Genomic DNA, 23,590 nt, shown 5'->3' on the forward strand with positions numbered 1-23,590 from the left:
TATGAAAGCTCATAAAAATACCATTCTGAGACACCTTCATAGAATGTTTTAATAGTCAATAAGGGTACGAGTTAAATATTCTGTAGCAGCTTTCACTTATTTTTGTTTGTATTCAAGTCTGCATTAATATTAACAGGTTTATGTATCATTTCCTTAAGTTTTTAACCATGTTAATTAACATTCACGTGAACAGAGGTGATTTTCCATTCATTTGACTGAACATTTAAATGAACAGAACTGAGGTGATCCCATTATAGATTTACTACAACCATAACTCAGCTTCCTGCACACATATACTATTTTTATTGCTATATATGTCTGTTACTGAAGTAAAAAACATCAGTAAATATTTGTGAATTTTGTACATTATGATGTATAGCCTTTGAATGTTTTAATTTATATCCTACATACACATCTAATAAATATATCTTTACAAAAATCTACTCAACTGATTTTCAATATACATGGTCATCAACCAATATTTGTAAACCAATACCTTTTGTTGCATCCATTCCTCCAACTGCAAACAACACTCCTACAGTAGACTTCCTAGGCTTTGTGCGAGGACTTTGTAACATGGGTCGTCTCTCTGGCAACAGATGGTATTTCATTGCTTCCATAATGAATTTTTGACATTCGATGTCATCCTTAAAGAGGGCATTATTTTCCATGTCTGCCAGAAACTGGCAAAAATAAAATTAAACATGTTAAAGTGCTAAGCAAACGGCAAGAAGTTTACAAAAGAATAAAAATTATAATGGAACATTTTATCCGAAAAATATTGCTGTCTGGTTTACAACACACATTCATCAGAATGATCACACAAATAGTATAAGTAAAATGAGATGAATCAATCTACAGAACACTCATATATTTTGAAATATACTTAGAAAGATAGAAAAAGGGAAGGAATGAGGTACAACTTATTCTATTTGCCACTTGATTTAACCCTGGCCATATGTATCAAGAATCACAATAATTACAGCAAAATATCTAATCTGGTCGTGTCTAAGTCATTGCAGCAAAAGTTGGACACTTCAAAGTAGATTCTATTCCCGACTCTGCAAACAACCTATTCTGTGATCTTGGAAAATTCTTTTCCTCTCTTTATCTCAGTACAGTACTTTAGAGGCAGAAACGGCAAAGTGGGAAGGAGGCAGAGGTCTATACAATGACATGTATACTATGGCTGTTGATTAATCGCAGTTAACTCGTGATTATCATCTTTATATATTATTAAAGTGCTTATTAAACCAGGTTCGCTGGGGGATGGTGACCTAAGCCCAGAGGTAAGTGGGGAAATGGGATACTGGGAGGAAACACAAGGAGAAGGGTACAAGACGGGAAGCCTCCTAATTCAGACTGAGAAAGTAGGGCAATCGGCTAGTTATCTTAGGTACATATACATGAAGGCAAGAAGCCTGGGAAGCAAGCAGGAAGAATTGGAAGTCCTGGCACAATCAAGGAACTATGATGTGATTTGAACAACAGAAACTTGGTAGGGCAGTTCACATGACTGGAGCACTGTCATGGATAGGTATAAACTGTTCAGGAAGGAAGGAAAGGTGGAGGAGTTGCATTGTATGAAAGAGAGCAGTATGATTGTTCAAAGCTCCAGTATGAAACTGGAGAAAAATTGTGAGAGTCTTTGGGTTAAGTTTAGAGGTGAGAGCAACAAGGGTGACGTCGTGGTGGGCAAATGCTATAGACCACCAGATCAGAAGGATGAGGTAGACGAGGCTTTCTTCAGACAACTAACTGAAGTTTCCAGATCACATGCCCTGGTTCTAATGGGGGACTTCAATCACTGACATCTGCTGGGAGAGCGATACAGCAATGCATAGACAACCCAGGAAGTTTTTGGAGAGTGTTGGGGACAACTTCCTGGTATAAGTGCTGGAGGAACCAACTAGGGGCTGTGATCCTCTTGACCTGTTGCTTACAAACAGGGAAGAATTGGTAGGGGAAGTAGAAGTGGATGGCAACCTAGGCAGCAGTGACCATGAGATGGTTGAGGTTCAGGATCTTGACAAAAGGAAGAAAGGAGATTGGCAAAATATGGACACTGGACTTCAGAAAAGCAGACTTTGACTTCCTTAGGGAACTGATAGGCAGGATCCCCTGGGAGGCTAATATGTGGGGGCAAGGAGTCCAGGAGAGCTGGCTGTATTTTAAAGAAGCCTTATTGAGGGCGCAGGAACAAACCATCCCGATGTGCAGAAAGAATAGCAAATATGGCTGGCGACCAGCTTGGCTTAACGGTGAAATTTTCAGTGAGCTTAAACTCAAAAAGGAAGCTTACAAGAAGTGAAAATTTGGACAGGTAACTAGGGAGGAATATAAAAATATTACTAGAGCATGAAGTGGCATAATGAGGAAGGCTAAGTCACAACTGGAGGTGCAGCTAGCAAGGGATGTGAAGGGTTTCTACAGGTATGTTAACAACAAGAAGGTGGTCAGGGAAAGTGGGACCCTTACTGAATGGGGAAGGCAACATAGTGACAGATGATGTGGAAAAAGCTGAAGTACTCAATGCTTTTTTTGCCTCGGTCTTCACAGACAAAGTCAGCTCCCAGACTGCTGCACTGGGCAACACAGTATGGGGAGGAGGTGAGCAGCCCTCAGCGGTGAAAGAACAGATGAAGGAATATTTAGAAAAGCTGGACATGCACAAGTCCCTGGGTCCAGATCTAATAAATCCAAGGGTGCTGAGGGAGTTGGCTTATGCGATTGCAGAGCCGTTGGCCATTATCTTTGAAAATTCGTGGCAATCCAGGGAAGTCCTAGACTATTGGAAAAAGGCAAATATAGCACCCATATTTTAAAAAAAGGGAAGAAAGAGAACCCAGAGAACTATAGTTCCCAGCAAAATCATGGAGCAGGTCCTCAAGGAATCCATTTTGAAGCACTTGGAGGAGTGTAAGGTGATCAGGAACAGTCAACATGGATTCACCAAGGACAAGTCATGCCTGACCAACCTGATTGCCTTCTATGATGAGATAACTGGCTCTGTGGATATGGAGAAAAGAGGTGGATGCGATATATCTTGACTTTAGCAAAGCTTCTGATACCGCCTCCCTAAGTATTCTTGCCAGAAAGTTAAAGAAGTATGGATTGGATGAATGGACTATACAGTGGACAGAAAGCTGGCTAAACTGTCGGGCTCAATGCGTAGTGATCAATGGCTTGATGTCTAGTTGGCAGCTAGTCCACGCAAGTGGAGTGCCCCAAGCGTTGGTCCTAGGGCTGGTTTTGTTCAACATCTTTATTAATGATCTGGATGATGGGATGAATTGCATGATTTGGAGGGTAGGGATAGAGTCCAGAGTGACCTAGACAAATTGGAGGATTGGGCCAAAAGAAATCTGATGAAGTTCAACAAGGACATGTGCAGAGTCCTGCATTTAGGAAGGAAGAATCCCATGCACCGCTACAGGCTGGGGACTGACGGGCTAAGCAGTAGTTCTGCAGAGAAGGACCTGGGGAACATAGTGGATCAGATGCTGGATATGAGTCAGCAGCGTGCCCTTGTTGCCAAGAAGGCCAACAGCATATTGGGCTGTATTAGTATTAGGAGCATTGCCAGCAGATCAAGGGAAGTGATTATTCCCCTCTATTCAGCACTGGTGAGGCCACACCTGGAGTATTGCGTCCAGTTTTGGTCCCTCCACTACAGAAGGGAGGTGGACAAATTGGAGAGAGTCCAGCTGAGGGCAACAAAAATTATTAGGGGGCTGGGGTACATGACTTACAAGGAGAGGCTGATAGAACTGGGGTTATTTAGTCTGCAGAAGAGAAGAATGAGGGAGGAATTTGATCGCAGCTTTTAACTACCTGCAGGGGAGTTCCAAAGAGGATGGAGCTAGGCTGTTCTCAGTGGTGGCAGATGACAGAACAAGAAGCAATGGTCTCAAGTTGCAGTGGGGGAGGTCTAGGTTGGATATTAGGAAACACCATTTCACTAGCAGGGTGGTGAAGCACTGGAATGGGTTACCTATGGAGGTGGTGAAATCTCCATCCTTAAAGGTTTTTAAGGCCTGGCTTGACAAAGCCCTAGCTGGGATGATTTAGTTGGTGTTCGTCCTGCTTTGAGCAGGGGATTGGACTAGATGACCTACTGAGGTCTCTTCCAATCCTACTATTCTATGATTCTAAGGCTTGGACCTATGAAAATAATTCCATGATAACTAAAAATATAGGCAGTCTAAGCCTGTTTTTGACTAAAAAACCCAAACTCTGTTCTGTGAACAAGTCCACTGTATTGCAATTCATTGTAAATTAAATATTCCCCACTGAAACCTTTGTCTTGACTCTCATATTTTACAAATGCTAACAATTTAATAGAATGCATTATAATAATTATAATTTAAATTATAACGCATTCTGATTTTAGGTTTTAACCGACCAACACTGATAAAACAACCAAAATTAAAGAAAAAGAAATCTGTTTGTATCCAATAAAAACCTGCAAAACACTGGAAATGGTTACTTGTATCTAAGAGCTTGTCTAAATGGAGCAGTAAAATGGATTATGGGAGCATGACTTCGAAAGCACATTTGTGTTATTCATTAATTGGTCCATGCAGACCCTATTGGAGTCCACCAACGGTTCTCTAGTGCGCTTTAAAGTATTGCTGTTTGAAAGAGTACTATGTTAAAGTGCTCTAGAGAACAACACAAAGAGATTACTTATTACAGTATATATACTATACTATACAATATAACATATCTTACTGATTACCGTATATACTAAGAGAAAGCCCTGAAAAACCCTGATTTTTGACATTTACATAAAAACGCAAAAAATTGCTAAAAATAAACCCTGAAAAATGCAATTAATAAACCCGAAAAAACAAAAGCTGTCAGAGTTTTCTGGGGGGTTTGGTTATTTATGTAGATCCTTGCACCAAATTTCAAAGACATTTATAATTGAGCAGTTACAAATGGTGCTGTAACATTATAAGCACAGCTGAAAAACAGATGCAGTAAAAGGTATAATGTTTGCATACTTGGAACAAATTTTTTTTTGCAGTAATTTAAACAGAAATTCTAAAGTACTAGGAGCTTCTGAAGAAAAGAAAGCTGAATCTCTCAGTTAGGGATGTGATTAATCAACTTTTTCAGAATATGATCAAAGACCAGACACTAGCCCCAGAACCTGGTAAATACATAATACAAACAAACAACCGTGTCACAAGCCTTTGCAACAGCAACAAGATTTTCTAGGTGTCTAGGATGCTGCTTCGGTCAATAAACAGGGATGCCAGAATGTACAATGGTAGCTTCAAAGAAATCTTTATAAATAAAACTGATGAAACAGAGGTTCCCATTACAAGTTTCGCTGCCATTAGCTCTACAGTCCTATAACATTCTTCTTCTTCAATGCTTAGCCAGATAGTCGGCGATAGCCATTTGGTCCATTCCTGTGCAACTGCTAAGGCTTGATGGCTTGAGAGTCCACCATCAGAACAGACTTGATAACCCCATGTACTAGGGGGTCTAGCTCCACTCCTTGATTGGTAGAATTTTATCCCGGATGTTACAAGTCATCCGGAGAACGGCATACGCTGGAACGACTTGTGGTATCCTTGCAACATGTCTGAAAAGCGTAAGGCACCGCCTGCGGTCAATAGCCCCAGTAGCCTGTAGATCCAAACAACCAAAGCATCTGCATTACAGATGAAGTCATGCCTCTTTATGCCCAGTATACGACATTGACATTTTGTGTGGAAAGCCTCCAGCTTTGTCCAGTCTGCGCAGCAGTGTCCACGTTTCACAGCCATACAACAGTATGGGGAAGGATACAGCTAGAATAAATCCTGAACTCGGTTGTCATACTAAGATGATGTTGATTCCATTTCCATTGCAAATGGCCCATGGCAGCTGCTGCAATGCCAATCCGATGGAGAACCTCCGTGTGAGAACTGGAGAAGCTAGCAAGTATAGAACCCAGAAACTGATTCACCAGTTTCGTCGTTCAAAGAGATTGGACTCGCAGGTAGACCTGGTCCTAGATTTTGCAGTTTGGTCTCCATGCTTCATAGGTCAAAGACAAATCTTAGCTGACTCCTCCTCCATATGCTGGAGAGCCTCACGAACCTGTGGAGGTTCCGTACTAAAAGATCATCATCAGTGTAGTCAAGGTCTGTGAGCGAGAAATCTCCGATCTCAATGCCTATGGAGCTGATGGAATGCTACATTATGAAATCCACTGATCAACAAAAGAGTGCAGGGGCCAGAACTCAGCCCTGCCTAACATCAGATACTGATTTTAAAAACGCTGACATCCAATTCCCCAGACAAACACGGGCAATGGTTCCATTATGCAGCTCTCTAATCAAGTCCAGCAGAGTAGTAGAGACACCTACGCCCTTTAAGGCCTTCCTTAATGCGACACAGTCTACTGAATCAAATGCAGGCTTAACATCAATACACGCTATGTGCAGGGGCTTCCTGAACTCACAATGCATCTCCGACAACAAGCGAAGGGCATCTAATGTGGACCTGTTCCTCAAAGCCTGACTGTTAGGGACAACGCTTCCAATGTAGCAAAGGAGCAGGCATTCCAGCAAAACATGTGCTAACACCTTTCCTGGAATGGAAAGCAAGTTGATCAGCCTGTAGCTCTTACATTCGCTACAGTCCCTTGCCCTTACAGAGTGAGATCACAATACCATCCTTCCAGGAGGTTGGCAGGGTTCCAGTTCTCCACACCAGACAAAAGATGGCCAGAAGTGATTCTGCTACAGGATCAATAGCACATTTTAGTAGCTCTGAGGGGATGCCATCAGCACCAGCTGCATGTCCATTTTTCAGTTTAGAGATGATAACATCATTCAATGTTGGTGCATCAGTACAAATGTCTGGATCCAGAACCGCAGTGACTGTGAGATCATCCAGCTCTGAACAAGTGGCAGCTGGAAGATGGTTCAGGACATTGTGATAATGCTCCACCCAGCGTGAGAGAATGTCATCATCTGATTTACATGGATGGCCGTGGCTGTCATTCAGGATACCATTTGTAGTGATTACCTCTTGACCGCTGAGGTTGCAAATGGCATGGAATGCTGGCTTCAAGTCGCTCCTGACTAAGCCAAATTCGACATCATCCACCACTTAGTTATAATATGCCTTGCAATCATGGAGTACCAGGGTGTAAAATTTTAGCTTCAGCTGATTATGAGTATGTTTATCACCACACTGGCACGCTGTAGCCTTCAATTTAATTATCTGGAAGGCCTCCTTCGATAGCCATGGTCAGCCTGCTGGATGTCTATAGCCAATAGTCTGCTCAGTAGAAGTGAACAGGGACCAGGCAACCTCCATGTCGTCTGGCAGATTAGCTAGAGCCGAGAATCTGTTGCTGATATCAATACAAAACCTGTTGGCTAAACCTGGCACAATGAATGCGTCAATGTCAAACTTCATCATCATAGAGGGCTTACCTGCTCAATGGAGCATCATCATCATACAGGTGACCACTAGATGATGATCTGAGTTCGCTGTACATTCCACACCACGATAAACTCTACGGGAGGTGAAGATACGCCTATCACATGTAATAATGTGGTCCAACTCCTTTTGAGTGATGCCATCATGAGAGATCCATGACATCTGGTGTATGTGTTGCCACTTGAACCATGACCCAAGAATGGAAAGATTCTGGGAGGCTCAGAATGTAAGCAAGCGGCAAGAGTTGGGTGTGCCTGAACCACAAAGACCAATGACCTGTTCAAACCCAGTTCGCAGGGAGCCAGTCACTGCATTTAGGTCACTCAAGATCACGAGATCGTCATGTGAAAGGACTGTGCATACTAGATGTTCCAATTGATCGTAGAAACGTTCTTTAACTGAGTCAACAGATTCCTCTACTACTATGATAGTGAAGTAACAGTGTCGATGTTTAAGAGGTGCCGTTAGTAAACGATGAGAGACAGACATCCAGGTTGTCAGGAAGGACTTGGCTTCGTGTTGCAGTAGTACTGCTACACCATATAAATAGTTGGGGCTGCCAGAATACAGAAAGAAAGAATCTTCCACCTCATGATGTCCATGATCTATCAGCCTTGTTTCTGTTAGTCCTGCGATTGATATACCAAGATGGTCCATTTCACGGGAGACAGCGACCTGATGACCATGCCTGTGAAGAGTTGCAACATTCCAAGTTGCAATTTTGGTGGACTGTTGGAGATCCCAGATACAATTGGATGCATTGTCACAGAATATTCCAGATGTGCCTGCCGACATCAGTGGATACACATCCCCAGGGGGACTTTGGCACAAACCCGTCATGTTTGCACCGAGGAGAGACGGCACCGAGAAGGCATCTACAGCTGAAAGTAAGGCAGGGGCTTTAACCCTGATGCTGAGTACTAGGTTATTCGTGGTCAAACAAACAAGAGCCAACGATTATCCTTAGAAATATCTCATCCCACCAGGATGAGACGGAGGTGCAGTAATGCAACCCTATTCCTAGTCTACCAGTACTGGCTTCACGCTGTGTGACCTGAGCCATTGAGTCTTTCCCAGCGACTTCCTTCGCCTTGGGTACCTAGGTGCAGTTGCTGTCCTGCATCTTTGCTGCCTGTGTTAGCCATCATTTTCAGGGTTCACGTTGGATCTGTCCACCTCGTATAATGCCCAAGGCGATATTTCGGACAAGCCTTCATCATTGATGGCATAGCTCCAATGAGCAATCCCCTACTTCAGATGCCCTATAATTTTTTTAAGTTTGTGAGTTTAAGTCCTCACATCTCTACGTATAACATTATGGCTTTTAGTGAGCCCTCCAATTTTCTGTCTCTTTTCTTCCAAACAGCTTTGAACCTTCTACCATAAAACTAAAGTTTCATTATATTTTACTGTGTTTGCTATGTCACATTGCCCATTGCTGTGTGATCATGCAACAATACACCATACTATAACACACCCTCATGAGTCAGAGTTAAGGCTGTTGTTGCAACTAACTCAATTTCCTGATGTGTGTGATTAACATTCATTTTAAAAATACATCAATTTTATTTTTTGAAGAATCTGAAAAAATGGAATAAATGAAAAAGGTGATAGAAATGTAGAATCAGAAATGCCAGCATACATCTGCAAAAGATAGAAGAAAAGTGAGAGACACAATAATGGTTGCAATCAAGTATTGTTTTGGTGTTTTTCCCTTAACATTTACTATCCAATTAGTACTGATCAGGCCCAATTTCTCTTGATTTTATATTTACTAATTTCTGTAGGTTCTTTTTCCAAGGACTTTAGATGTTTCAATTATAGTGGATTAAAAGACAAGAACAATATAAAAACAGTTAAACATATGCTGAACAAAATAAGTAAGCCTTGAATTAATTTCCTGGAGGTCAGTGGACTCTGACCTTAATACGTTTCTAAAGAAAATGAATTACAAGTTCAGAGACCCATAGCAGAGCAAGTTCTGCCACTGGTTATGGAGTACTCAAATGTAAGTATCAAAAGCAAATGCCTTCTAGCCAATCCAGCTAATGATCATAAAGAGGACACAGGGTGAATACAATGGGGTCAAAGATCGAATGCTTTAAAGATAATCATTAAGAGATTGAAGAAGGTCATAGTTCCTAGTTGTAGATTAGTGAATTTTACTTGTACTGTATATGTCAAAGGCTCATAAAAGCCTTAGTTTTCCCATCTATAAAATGGAGATAATTCTTACTCTACTTTACAGGGATGTTGCAAGTGTTCAGTCTGTAAAGCCCTTTGACATTATATAAAGTGCTAAATATTATTAATGAAATCAATAAGAGCAGTTACTTTAATGAGCCTAGTGCAGGTGGCACTCATCCATTCAAATACAAAACTGACTATAGATCTTCCCCAATTGCATATAAAAAGGGTGCAGAATGATTCCAGAAGGCAATGCTGTTTAGCGAAAAAGCATGTAAAAGGCTGGCTGTCTAGTTTATTAGGCATTTGAACCTGAAGTAAAATATAAAAATATATTTAATGATACTGACTGATCATTATTTAATGATACTCCCTTGTAAAGTGCTTTAAGATCTATTGACAAAAAGCACTATAAGAAACCCAGGTATTGTTATTATTTAAAGCCTTTTGCTTCTAACAATTCCCTCACTATGGAATCCTGACTGATATCTGATTCACATTGTGGCACACTGCAATTCAACTGCAGAAAAGACACTGACCGTATCATGCACAGATACTCTGTACATTCCTCATTTATTTACCTCTATTTTTAAGAAACCAAAATTACTACTAGTTGGAGGAACTTCCAAATAGACAGTATTAAGTATGTCCCCTAAAAATACTGATATCCATGGGAAGAAAGAGCTAATGGTTTTATATTTGTAATAATTTACCTGTGGAGCAAGCAGGGGCAGCCTAATGTAAGCCAACAGCTTACTAAGTTCTTTCCTTCTCTGTTCCAAATCATGTCGAACCCAAGTAAGCAGTGCATTCAGTATAGTTTCTTCATTAGGAATATTCATATCGTCACTTGCCAAAAGCTTTGCAATTTCAGCGGCTGGCAATAATAAAAACTCCTGATTTCTAATTACTTCCATGAAATTCTCCTGAAAAAGAAAAAAGTATTTTCAATATGAACACTGAAGACCTTTGGATAGGCCACTATTGTTGTCCACTACTGAAAGTTGTAGAAACACAATGTATTGAGATGCAGATTTTGCTGAGTAGAGAGTACAGCATATGCCAGTACTGGGCATGTTTGTAATGGTCGTCATTATAGTTAGATTGGTTTGTGACAAATAAAATTTCCAATGACTAAAGGAACAGGAAAACAGTTCTAACTAACTTTCAGTCGGTTATTTTAAATTGTTTTTATTGTTTTGTAACTCAAACACAGCTGAATAAGGTATATAGATAGCAGAATGAAGATGTAAAGGATTCACAGTACTGCACCAGGCTACAAATTTATTATCTTTTTTTTAAATCAACAATTAGTTTTTGATAGGTTTCAATTCTCCACATCTTCCCTGTTGTCATTTCTAGTAGCCCATCTTCATTTCAGGGTAGGAAGAAACGCAATATAAAATGTTTCTGACCATAAGTGCACATTATTTAAAAAAAACACAAAAACACAAAAAAGGATTTTTAGAAGATTTTGTGGAAGCTTTATTAAAACTCAAGTGCAAGTGGCAACCTCCACAGCCAAAAAACTAGAAGAGCAATAAGAAGCTTACAACAAATATATTTTGCCAAATTTGAATGCTTTTTCTAATAGTACTGAAAAGGGTAAGATCACAGTTCCTCCATGCTCCTTTGCAGGGGAACAAAAAGAAGGCATAAGGTGGAAAGAATCTCTGAGTCAAAACAAGTACATCTACACTGCAATGGAAGACCGTGGCACAGCTGTGGCTTGCACAGGTCAGCTGACTTGAACTCGTGGGGCTTTAGCTGTGGGGCTTTAAAATTGCAGTGTAGATGTTTGGGCTTGGCTCAGGCTGGAGCTAGGGCACGCTCAAAGGTCTACACTGCAATTTTATAGTTGCACAGTCAAAGCCAGCTGACATGGGCTCTGAGACTTGGTGCCGCAGGTTTTTTATTGAAGTGTAGATGTACTCAATGTGGTCTGTTCCTGGAACAGCACATCTATATATTTTCTTTTGCTCAGAGATTGTAGTAACTTCGTGATCAAGTCCAAAATTAGCAGACATAATGTAGCTAATATCTTCATTAATTATCTAAAAGCAGTAAGCTGCATGTTAGTGAAATTCAAAGAAAATACTAAATTGGAAAGACCTTCAACTTGGAAAAATGCAAGTTAATATCTCAGAGGAAAGATAATTCAATAACTCAAAACACAGATTTAACAGACAAAAATCCGGGAGCCATAGAGAGAAATACTGATGAAAATGGCATTGCAAATCAGATATGAATTTGTAATACAAAATGGCAATAATGTCCATTACAGTTTTGGATTGCATAAGCACTGGGCATATCACCATAGAGGAGGGAGATTACATTTTTTTAAAAAATGGCTCTGGCAATACATCGAGTATTGCATTCAATTCTGTGCATCTCATTTCCGGAAAGATGTTGACAAATTAAGGGAGCTCAGAGAAGAGGAAGAAAACCTACAAAGGTTGGATGGATTGACTTATAAGGAAAGATTTAACAAATTGAGTATGCATTAGTGTGACTAAAAGATATAAAAGAGGACAAGGCACATGACTGTCTACAAATATCTAGTTACATTTTTAAAACATGAAGACGCTTGTTTTCTCCCTTGTTGCCTCCGACATTTGGGAGTGCTCCCCATAAATGTCCATAAAGCTGCCTCATTATCCATGTTCAAAACCCTCCACTCTGCCATGATGCCAAAAAAAACTTGACAACGATTGGGATGCTGGCAAGTGGAGATAACTTCCTATCATGTTAACCAATATTGTCTCATTGTTTCCTTGTACTCCCCGTTTGTCTGTATCCATCTGTTGTCTCTTATCTTACACTAAGGGTATGTCTACACTACAGCGGCACAGCTACAGCACACCTTTCTGGTTGCTACATATGCGCTGAGTCTGCTTCTCCATCCCTCTCCAAGCCTCTGTTTCTGAGTTCTTCTACTCATAAATAGTATTGATCTCTGCTGCTGCTCATGAATTATCAAGTAGCAAAAAGCTGAACTTGAACTAATTCTTGTAATGTTTTTGCACTTTCCATGTGCTTCTGAAGACCAACAATAAAAACTGACATGACTGTTCACTTTTCACTCTGCTTTAAAAGCTTGAAAAAGCTCTTAGCAGCAGCTGCAGCAGAGATTCTAGAGCTGTCTTCTTGCATACTTGGACAGCACTGGTTTATAATCGCTTCACGTTCAGAAGGTTTTCCTTGTAACTTCAAAGGCTAGCAACTTAAAACAAAAATTAACAAAATTAAAGCTTGGATGCCACAGAAGTTGATGGCACCTGCCTGGGAGAGTTTCCAATTCACCAAAGGCAAGTGAATTTTTCAAGCCCTGAAAGTACAAGCCATTTTCCTCTTGTCTGAAAACACTCATTTCCCTTTGGTTCGTATTTTTTGAAAGGGAAAAAAGCTAAATATTTCATTGAATAACTGTCAACGGCACACTATCAACTGTTCTCAAATGAGCTAGAGGAGAATAAAAATTGATTTTTTTCCTTGATGGACTGAGGATAATTAGAGGCCACATAGGTCATTGGACAGGTCACAAGACTGAAAGTCTGGAGTTCTGGATTCTCTTCCCAGCTTTGCCATTCAGTAGCTACAAGATCCTTGCCTTAACTTTTCTATCACCATTTTACAAATGGAAAATTGAGGTACAATTACACTGATCTTCTTTTATAAAGCATTTCAGGATCTACAGATGAAGATACTATATAAGTACTGAGTATTGTTACTACAAAGCAATCACCACACAATGAAAGATTTTCTTAAGTTAAAAAAATAATGTTGATCTTAGAATAATTAAATGACATTCATCAACTCTTACCAAGTTGCATCAATTATATTTTAGTTCCCTCCTTGTCCTCAAAATAGAGGAATTATACTCTGCTCATCTTGGGACAAGATGACTTAGCATCTTGATGTTACTTGAGATATCAAGTTAACAGAGATTATGTGTGATTCTGATCTCCTGGATAAACTAAAGAAAACACAGTAGTCACCCTTGATGGAAATGTAAGATGGCCCCAGATCTGATATAACAGGAAGATGTTGGAAGTAAAACACTATGTTAGATGCTGCTTTGGAAAAGATCAAATGTGCAAAAACTCTGTACTTTATGCCCTGATACAAAGATACTTAAATTAATCTTTTGGCTAGTCTAGCAACATTTTTAAATTTGTAGTCTTGTGGCCCATTACTTTTTATAAATTATACTTACATAATAAGATAACTGTATGTGTAAAAGGTTAATTAGGTCCATTTTCACACACAATCCTGGTAATTGCATTTTACATGCCTACACTATCAGAATCGGGCACACAATGCCTGTTTATATGCTATTATGTCCACCACTAGTCACTTTAGACTGTTGCAGTGTTTCACTTACTATATCCTGAGGATTTTTCAGGCACTGTCAAATTTTGAAGTCCAAAAAACTGATTAGTTTGACAATAACCCTGAAGAGTTTTCTAATTCTTTGTCACAATGAGTAAATAGTCTATCAATTGAGTGACAACATAGTTAATAATAAAGTAATGAAACACTCATGTTCTTTTAGCAAAACAGCAACATACATACTTTTAATCTGAAGTGGTCCAGCATTTAAATAAATCCTACTTACATTTATACTTCAAATACTCTGCACTGACTGAAACCATGCCAACGCTTTCAAGTGACTCTAATGGACATTGTTCAGATAGAAAAAGTCCATTAGTGGAGCTAGGCCCACTGAGATTATTCACTGATGGATCTTTTACTTTGAGAAAAAGTCCATTTCATGTGAACTGCTGGTCTCAAAGTACAGCAATGGTTTAAATTAGGTGCTTATCAAAATACTCATTGTTGCACACAAAGCTTTTCAATATGACAGCATTAAAACTGAGCATCTGTTTTAACTGCAGTGAAATTGTTTGCATGGTGAACTGCGCTTTCCATCAGACTAGAAAAGAAAAAGCAGCGGCAAAAGTAAGAAAATGAATATACTGAAAGTAAAATATAAATATTTTATACTGTTCATTTTCCTCAAATTTCAAGTGCCTTTAAGAAAGCCAAAACAATGTGGCAAAACCAACAGAAATTTCTCCAGAATCATTTCAGTGTAACCCATGATCATTTGTGGCATATGAATAATTATGGATTTTAACAAACAACAGAATGAACAGAACTATAGGTATGTTTAACCCTTATGCTTTAATATTTTTAATGGAATGAGCATCAAGTGACTAGTATTTATTAGTGTTAAACATTTTTAATTTTAATCTTTCAAATTGCTTTTAAACAAATTAAATTACTTTGGGATTTATTTTAATTGAAGATTCAATTGGACTATACATTTCTATTCAGTTTCCATAGCAACATTAGTTTCAAACCAAAGGAACTGCTTCAGTATTACTCATTATTACTAAAATTCAATTTCATGTCTCCATTGGAACTAAACAACATTAAAAAGGCCTTGGGAAGAATCCATCTAGCACAACTAATTAGTTTTGTAAATGGCTTTTTAAAATCCAGCTAATTTAAATTTGATTCATGCCAAAGCTTTAGAATCAGTAAATGTGCCACTGAAGTAACCAATGGCCTAACGGTACATAACTGTTTTCCTGTGAATTGAACAACTTCTTACTAAAGGAAAGATGTGGAGTCAGTAATAAACTAACTTTTGAGAAGTGAGACAAGAATCAACAGTTGCTGTCAAAATAGTAAGACCAGATGGAGATACACCTTCTAAAGGTTAATATTTTAAAATGCATCAAATAATATTTTGTTAACCTTCTGATTCTAGCATTACACTAGTAAATGTTAGAAGAACATGACTAGACAGTACCACAACTACGACAATTATTTGTTTAGAAAAAAACTGTTTGGGCAAGGAGGAAATAAGGAGTCTATTTCTGTGTGATTTTTTTTCCCCCATCATTAAGTACAATGATTTCTCAGTCTCTCACAATTAAGCATACTATTTCTCATCATCATACATATCTGTTTTACTCTGTTCTTCCTGTCTCATCTGATTGTTTTACTGATGCTCTGTCTTCAATCCATACTTGATCAATAATGAAACCTTTTCTTATTATATACTGACAAGTTTCAGAGTAGCAGCCGTGTTAGTCTGTATCTGCAAAAAGAAAAAAAGGACTTGTGGCACCTGAGAGACTAACAAATTTATTTGAGCATAAGCTTTCGTGAGCTACAGCTCACTTCATCGCATGCATGCATGCATGCATATGCTCAAATAAATTTGTTAGTCTCTAAGGTGCACAAGTACTCCTTTTCTTTTATTATATACTTTTATATAAATAATTTGCATACTATTCATTCACATGTTTTAATAAACATTAGTATGTATGCATTACTAAATGCATCAATGATCCACCCATCTGAGAGGGAACTGAATCACACACGACAAGAATGCCGGGATATTTGATTCTAATTTCTCATAGTAAACGTGGAGTGACAAGGTGGGTGAGGTAATAGCTTTTATTGGACCAACATTTCTGTTGGTGAAAGAGACAAGCTTTTGAGCTACACAGAGCTCTTCTTCAGGTTTCTGTATGTACCTCAAAAGTTTGTCTCTACTATCCTGCGACCAACATGCTATAACAACACTGCAAACAATAGTAAACTTTAAGCAGAGGAAAAATAATAAAAAATAAAACCAAACAAACAACGGTTTTCCATTCAGCAAAAATTCAGAAGGTAAAAGGAGAATCAATGGATTTCTGATTCAATTACCCCAATTCCAATTAAGAAAAACACAAATTACACCTTTCAGATGATGTGGGGATACCACACGGGGAATCAAAGGCTTTAATATTAAATTCACCGAAGTGGTATCCAGATGCCTGAGTTCAGTTCCCAAGAGCCTAGACCAGCAGAGGCCATGTCATGGGAGGAAGAGAGAAGCACCTCACATAACTCTAGGAACTCCCATGAGCAAAGAGCAGCAGTTCTAACTGGTGGCAGACAGATATGCCTCTTAGGCTCTTAACTCTACTATTGGAGGAGGGTACCATAAAAGGATACCGTTGAGAGAGAAGGAGAAAAATTAACAAAAGACGTTGGTGAGGGAATGAAATTTAAGAATGTCAGAGAATCAGACTTGCTCCAAATAAATCCCCAAACCCTCACTTAATTGCTGGCTATCCTTTTGCATTTGGCTACTCATGATTCTACCTAAGAACATATTTTCCTTGTTCCTATGTCGCTATACAGAAGGTGGCCGAGTACATTTCCCAGACCAGAACAAGGGCTCTGTGTAAGCTCGAAAGCTTGTCTCGCTCACCAACAGAAGTTGGGCCAATAAAAGATATTATCTTACCCATGCTGTTTCTCTAAATAGTCACAGGCATTTTTGAAGATTTTACCCATTACCTTTTTTCTGACTAAATGGAACACTACCAAGATAGAAAGCAGTACTTAATGTCACAGTATATAAATAGCTCTGATAATAACAATGGCTCTTAGGGGGTGCGGCAGGATAGCAACATTTACCTCATGAAGACAGATGCTCTATATTTTCCTTGCTACAGGAAAATCAATGAATAGACGATCTACAAATAAGGACATACCATGGTGAAATTGTGAGCCACTTTGTGCAAGTCAGTGCAACCCTGTGCATCAGCAAAAGAGCGGATTCCAAGGCAGTTGGATGGGTGAAGCTGTTTCATTAAGAACTTACAGCACGCTTCCACAACTTGAGAGAGCTGGAGAAGGCAAGCTGTAGATAACAGGCACTCAATATTATCTTCTTTTAATTCAAGGCGACCTAACAATATTAAAAGAAGGGTGCTCATTATTTATGAAAGAAAGAATACTGACTAATTCCAACAAGAGATTTTTCGACAGAGAGAAAGAAAAAGTGGCTGAAATGGTAATTCTGGTTCCTCTGCTTTTATCTTTCGTCAAACCCGAAAAAAATCATAAATATAGAATTATTTTCAAAACATCGGACTAAGACAATAACATTCCAACAAAACAATCCAAAAGGTCATAATAAGTAATTTGCATAATATAGTGCAAAAGAATTATGAAAAATATTCTCCTTTCACCGATCAGAATGCATCTGAAACATTTTGACATTTGTCAACTAACTAGAGAGACTACATACCACTGAGTTGCCGTAGGTAATTGCAGTATTAGTACTTTTAATAAATAAGCAGTTGAATTGTACGGTGCACCATTTCTATCAAATATCTGAAATCTAATAATGTAATATGATGTTCACTTAGAGACAAGACATCAGAGAAACATTACCGCCCTTTTCTTCATTCTTATTACCTGTATATGCATATTGAACCAAAGCCCACAGTGCATTTGGCTCTACACCTTCCATCTTGATTTCTTCCTGTCTTGCTTCTCTTACATCATTAGTAAACATGGCTGCAAAATAGTCCGAAACAGAGGAGAGAACTAATCTGAGAACATATTGGAGAAAGAGGAGAGAGAGGAAAAAAAGACCTTAGTGAAGCGGACGTTTGTTAATAAATGCTTCATTATTTTGCCCTTTGAAGGTGCATTGTACTGAGGAAAGCATTTTAAACTTGACAAACTACTTCATGCCCCAGTTCCTTCCCATGAATAATGAAGTACTGTTACTGAAAGTACATTTTCTGCTGATGTAAATGATTACCCTTTTAGTGCTCAATGACTTTTTGTAATTGCCATATAAAAATAATACATAAAGAAGCAAATATATAGCATTAGATACTGTATGAAAAATACCTGGAAAAACAATCAATTATTAATTTTAAAATGGTAAAAATTACTTCTTAATAATTTAAAAAAATACTTTAAAATATTTAATTTATGTTCTTCATAGGCTAATTGATACAAACATCAGTGAGAGAACCTACCTACCCAGTAGAACTGGAGATCATACAAATCATAAAATTCCACATGCGAGTATAGTAAGTCAGTCACAGGAATACGGTAATAGTAGAGTTACCTTTTTTGTATAAAAAGAAAAGGAGGACTTGTGGCACCTTAGAGACTAACAAATTTATTTGACCATAAGCTTTTGCGAGTTACAGCTCACTTCATCGGATGCATTACTTTTGTCAACTGTTTGGGATGAGTGAATGTCTAGGTTAATGTTCAATGAACAGTTATTTGCATCAGAGAGAGAGCAAAACACTTAATACATATTATAATAGTAATACATTTTCAAGAATTAAGGTAGCTGAAGATGTGATTAGAGTGGAAAAGCAAGGGGAATGCTTGGTAGTATTTCTTACAGATATTTGGATTAACTGAATGCATTTTACAGATGAACTACATAAAATTGTGCCTTAGTTTATTAATTGCAAAGTCATAGATTGCCGACGGTATTGCAGCCATTACTTTTCATTAAATTGTATCTTCCATCCGTGATCCATTGCATCATCTTTGTCCAGGGCTGCATCAGGTAAATACTTTTTGCTAGCCTTTTGGAGGCAATGGAGATGGCTGAGAATCTGCAGAACTTGAATTAAACACAATTTGACCATGAGGAAAATGGCTTAAAAGCATTTTTAAGCATTTCAAAGGACATTATAAGAGTATTCTGTAATCTCTAATAAAAAATTCCTTTTATGGCCCACTCTTGATAAACTAGGTTATTCAGTCCCAAAAGATAATTAGAATAATTTGTCAGGATGGCTATCCACGTGGCAGTTCTAGGTGTTTTAGCTTTTCATTTAAATAAAAGCTCAGCTTCTAATACTGCCTCTCAGAAGAGGGTTCTGTACAGCATAAGTGTGATATGAGACAAATTCATCTTGTCATTGAGGGAGATTTGTCAGATTGATTTTTTGATATTCTCCTGTTCAGTCAGAAGCCTTAGATTGTCCTGGAACCATGTAGTCATATTTCATCTGGGGAAGTTTAGAAAGTGAAAGGATTTTTTGGATGAACTTGATTTGAATGCATTAAGAAAACAAATTTTAAAATAACTTGTAATTTGTTATATTCTTCCATTAAAATTCAGAACCAGACATGTAAACTAAATATCTCACTTTAAAAATATTTAACATTGTAATAATATTTAGGGCTCCAACGGGAAAAAAGTGGTGGCTGCAACAGTAGCCTAGGCTAAGATCTAGTGTACACACAGATCACTGGTTAACTATTTCAGTAAGGGGTGTGATTTTTGCAATGCGGTTATATCTGTACAAGTCCTAGGATAGACAATTATACCACTGAAAAGATGCCTTATAACTGTACAGTTTATTCCCCTTCTGTACAGGAATAAGCTATACTGGTATAAGCACATTTAAGCCACTCTCGGGGTAGTTATACCTCTTAAACTAAACATAGAATTAAATCGGTACAACTCTTGTGTAAACACGGCCTCAGGCTTGGTCTACACTCAGAATGACTGCACCACAACTAAGGTGGGGCAGAGTTTGTCTGGGATTACCCTGGAAGGATAGCTCTGCTTTATGGGGGGTGGGGGGGGGGGGAGAAATGTGGTCAGAAACTGCTGTAAAAAAGGTGCTCGGTGGTCAGCTTTGCAGCAATGATTTTCCCAGGAATGTGTGATCCAAAGGGGCATAAAGGTATGAAACCTGGATGGGGCAAGTCTATTTGTTCCAAGCAGTGAGGAAGCCAGCACCCACCCTCCCTCCCCTAGTGGAGGCCAATGGCAGGATGGATGAGAACCTGCTATGGGCATTAAGTTAGTCGCTCCTTTTAAAGGGGGGCTGGGAAGGAATTTTTCCCACACCACCAGAATTGGCTTCGGTGCAATGAGGTTTTTTTGCCTTCCCCACAGCGGGTGTGAGGGAGGACCTTTTCTGGTAAGAAGAAAAGGTGATAGGCCATATGTCAACTTATTTTGTACGGTTGGGCAGATGTTCAGTGCAGGTACTCCACAGGGAAGACAGCCAGTGCCCAGATAAATGGCCTGGTAAAGGACTTAAAAGGAGGTACTGGATAAAGGAACAGTACAGGGGAGAGGGTTGGGGACTCCTCTGATTGGTATGGCAGGGAGCCAACCCTCTCCCCCAGCCCATCCTCATAGCCCACCTTAACCCTTTTACGAGGGTGCTGGATGGCAAGGTCCAAGCCGTGGGTCGGCTGGGGGACCTGGATGGAAACAAAGAGGGGCTGGTGAAAGCCCCGGAGAATTGATTTGAATAAGCATGGATTTGCCTGCACTGTACGCTTTATCTGCTGGGTAGTCCCAGACATCTAATAATAAAATTGAGGCCTGATTAAAATCCATAACAAGTGTCTCCTGTCCCTCTTGCCGTATACCCAGACAACATAAACCGGCATGGCTATGTTGGCCAGAGGTGTGGAAAAAAAAAAAAAAAAACAACACACACACACCCGACTAACATAACTATACCAACAAAAACCCCAGTGTAAATGCAGCTATACTAACCAAAGAGTTCTTCTGTCGGCATAGCTAATGTCATTCTGGGAGTTGGTGCTCATACACTGGCAGAAAAACTCGTTCTGTTGGGATAAACTGCATCTAAGGCAGGGGGCTATGCTCATATCGACTCTGTAGCATAGGCATAGCCTTAAGTCTTCCTTTTGTGTTCTCATTCCTGGAGCTCTATCTGTGACACTCAGCTCCACTTCCCCCCCTCCACCTTTCTCACTACAGTTGTAGTGAGCTCAAGACTTCTGGAATGCTGCTCAAACAGTTTCACTTTTGTTTCTACTGCTTGTCAATCCCTTCTCACATTTATCTCCAGACTTCTTCTCCTTGTCCAGATCTATTCCACCCCCAACAATCTTCTATTCATCGAACTTTTTGAAACTTGGCACTTTTAGAGAGAGAGATAAGGGATTGACTCTGTGTACACAAATTTGCAGAGGGACAATACGGTTGAGGTCTGTTATTTCTTACCTCTATATATTATTTATTTATTTAAAACATTTTGTTGTTAACAGGCATGTTATCTCTGGAGACACAAATCCACAGTCTGAGAACTGCAAAACTAAGCATCTCTGATGGTATCTTCTAGACTGAGCACTGAGTTTCATTGGGTAGATAGAAAGATTAACCTAAATAATTATACAGAAACCCCCGGAACCCCATCAAATTGGATCCCTAATCCATGAACTATTGGAACTCATTTACAAAACTTTTCTTAAAGATTACTTGACTATATTGTCTCATACTATAGAATTAAAATTTATAATCCCTATTCCATGATGAGACAGTTTTAATTAAGATACATTAGAGCTCAAAGCTATCTTTAGATAGGTTTTTTCCTCCAAAAGCATTTTATAAAAAAAATCCGATTTAAATAAAAAAAATCCATTTTTAAATTTTTTTTTTTTAAAAAAAAAATCATTGATTTTTAATCCACCCTGAACACTTAATTCACTTTTGTACAGAGGTAAAACTATCCAGCACAGGAGTGCTTTCCACTCTTTATGGCTTACTACAAACATAATGCCAAAGTGTTAGTTTTCATTTGACACATGTTTTGTCACTCAGAGTATTAAAATAAAATAATCCCCCACATTGTATTGAAGCACACCGATCTCAACTGCATACAGGCAAAACTGATGGAAATATACTTGGAAAAACTGAGCGTGTTCTACAAATAGATGAGAAGTACACACCAGACCAATTGATCTATGGTGAACTGTCCAATAGAAAACTGATGCAACTTGGTAAGAAACTGTTTTTAAAAAACACACAGCTATAAAATGATTTTCAGATTAATATTGAAATTGAGCCTTGGGAAACTAACTGCCAATAAACAATATAGGTTGGAGTGACACATTTGAAAATTTGTTGTATGACTGTGAAACAAAGTGCCAACTATGTCTCCTGCAGCAATACTTGGCTAAAGTATATTATCCAGAAAGGCATCCAAGTTTTGATTTCAAGACGTCAAAGGAGATAAAGAATCCAACATCTCCTTTTGTTCCTTTGGTTAAACTGTCCTAACTTTTAAAAAATTGTGCCTAATTTGTCGTTTGAATTTGTCTGGCTTCAGCTTCTGGCCACTGGTTCTTGCTATGCCTTTCTCCACTAGATTAAAGAACCCTTCAGTAACCAGTATTTTTTCTTTATGCCAGGTAATTATACATGGCAAACAAGTTACCTCTTTTTTTTTTTTATTGGAGACACTAAATAGATTGAGCTCTTTAAGTCTCTCCGTAAGGCATTTTCTCCAGCCTCAAATAACTTTTGTAGTTCTTTCTTCCTCCCACCCCATCCCACCCCACCACCAACATTCCACACAAAGATGGACTACAAGCCATCAGGAACAGTATCCTCGATAATGTCACGGCTAACCTGGTGGCTGAACTTTGTGACTTTGTCCTCACCCATAACTATTTCACATTTGGGGACAATGTACACCTTCAAATCAGTGGCACTTCGATGGGTACCCGCATGGCCTCACAGTATGCCAACATTTTTATGGCTGACTTAGAACAACGCTTCCTCAGCTCTCGTCCCCTAATGCCCTACTCTACTTGCGCTACATTGACGACATCTTCATCATCTGGACCCATGGAAAAGAAGCTCTTGAGGAATTCCACCATGATTTCAACAATTTCCATCCCACCATCAACCTCAGCCTTGTCCAGTCCACACAAGAGATCCACTTCCTGGACACTACGGTGCTCATAAGCGATGGTCACATAAACACCACCGTATATCGGAAACCTGCTGACTGCTATTCCTACCTACATGCCTCTAGCTTTCATCCAGATCATACCACACAATCCATTGTCTACAGCCAAGCTCTACGATATAACCGCATTTGCTCCAACCCCTCAGACAGAGACAAACACCTACAAGATCTCTGTCATGCATTCTTACAACTTACAATACCCACCTGCTGAAGTGAAGAAACAGATTGACAGAGCCAGAAGAGTACCCAGAAGTCACCTACTACAGGACAGGCCCAACAAAGAAAATAACAGAACGCCACGAGCCATCACCTTCAGCCCCCAACTAAAACCTCTCCAACGCATCATCAAGGATCTACAACCTATC

General features: G+C 39.0%; 1 protein-coding gene across 8 annotated transcripts in view; it reads right to left on the bottom strand.

The window, feature by feature from the left end:
• The window catches only part of KLHL5 (kelch like family member 5), an 89,908-nt gene that overhangs the window by 14,963 nt on the left and 51,355 nt on the right, over positions 1-23,590 (bottom strand). For all 8 annotated transcript variants that reach the window (XR_005292692.2, XM_043513956.1, XM_038400223.2 and 5 more), the window contains 4 exons: positions 17,914-18,050; positions 17,205-17,401; positions 10,353-10,565; positions 497-683 (listed from right to left, as the gene is read on the bottom strand). Coding sequence is in view for 7 of the 8 variants with exons in the window: in XM_043513956.1 (XP_043369891.1) it covers positions 497-683; positions 10,353-10,565; positions 17,205-17,401; positions 17,914-18,050 (734 nt within the window). In the remaining variant the exon portion in view is untranslated. The remainder of the gene's footprint in view (positions 1-496; positions 684-10,352; positions 10,566-17,204; positions 17,402-17,913; positions 18,051-23,590) is intronic.

This window comes from Dermochelys coriacea, chromosome 4, assembly GCF_009764565.3.
Source record: "Dermochelys coriacea isolate rDerCor1 chromosome 4, rDerCor1.pri.v4, whole genome shotgun sequence".
NCBI lineage: Eukaryota > Metazoa > Chordata > Testudines > Dermochelyidae > Dermochelys > Dermochelys coriacea.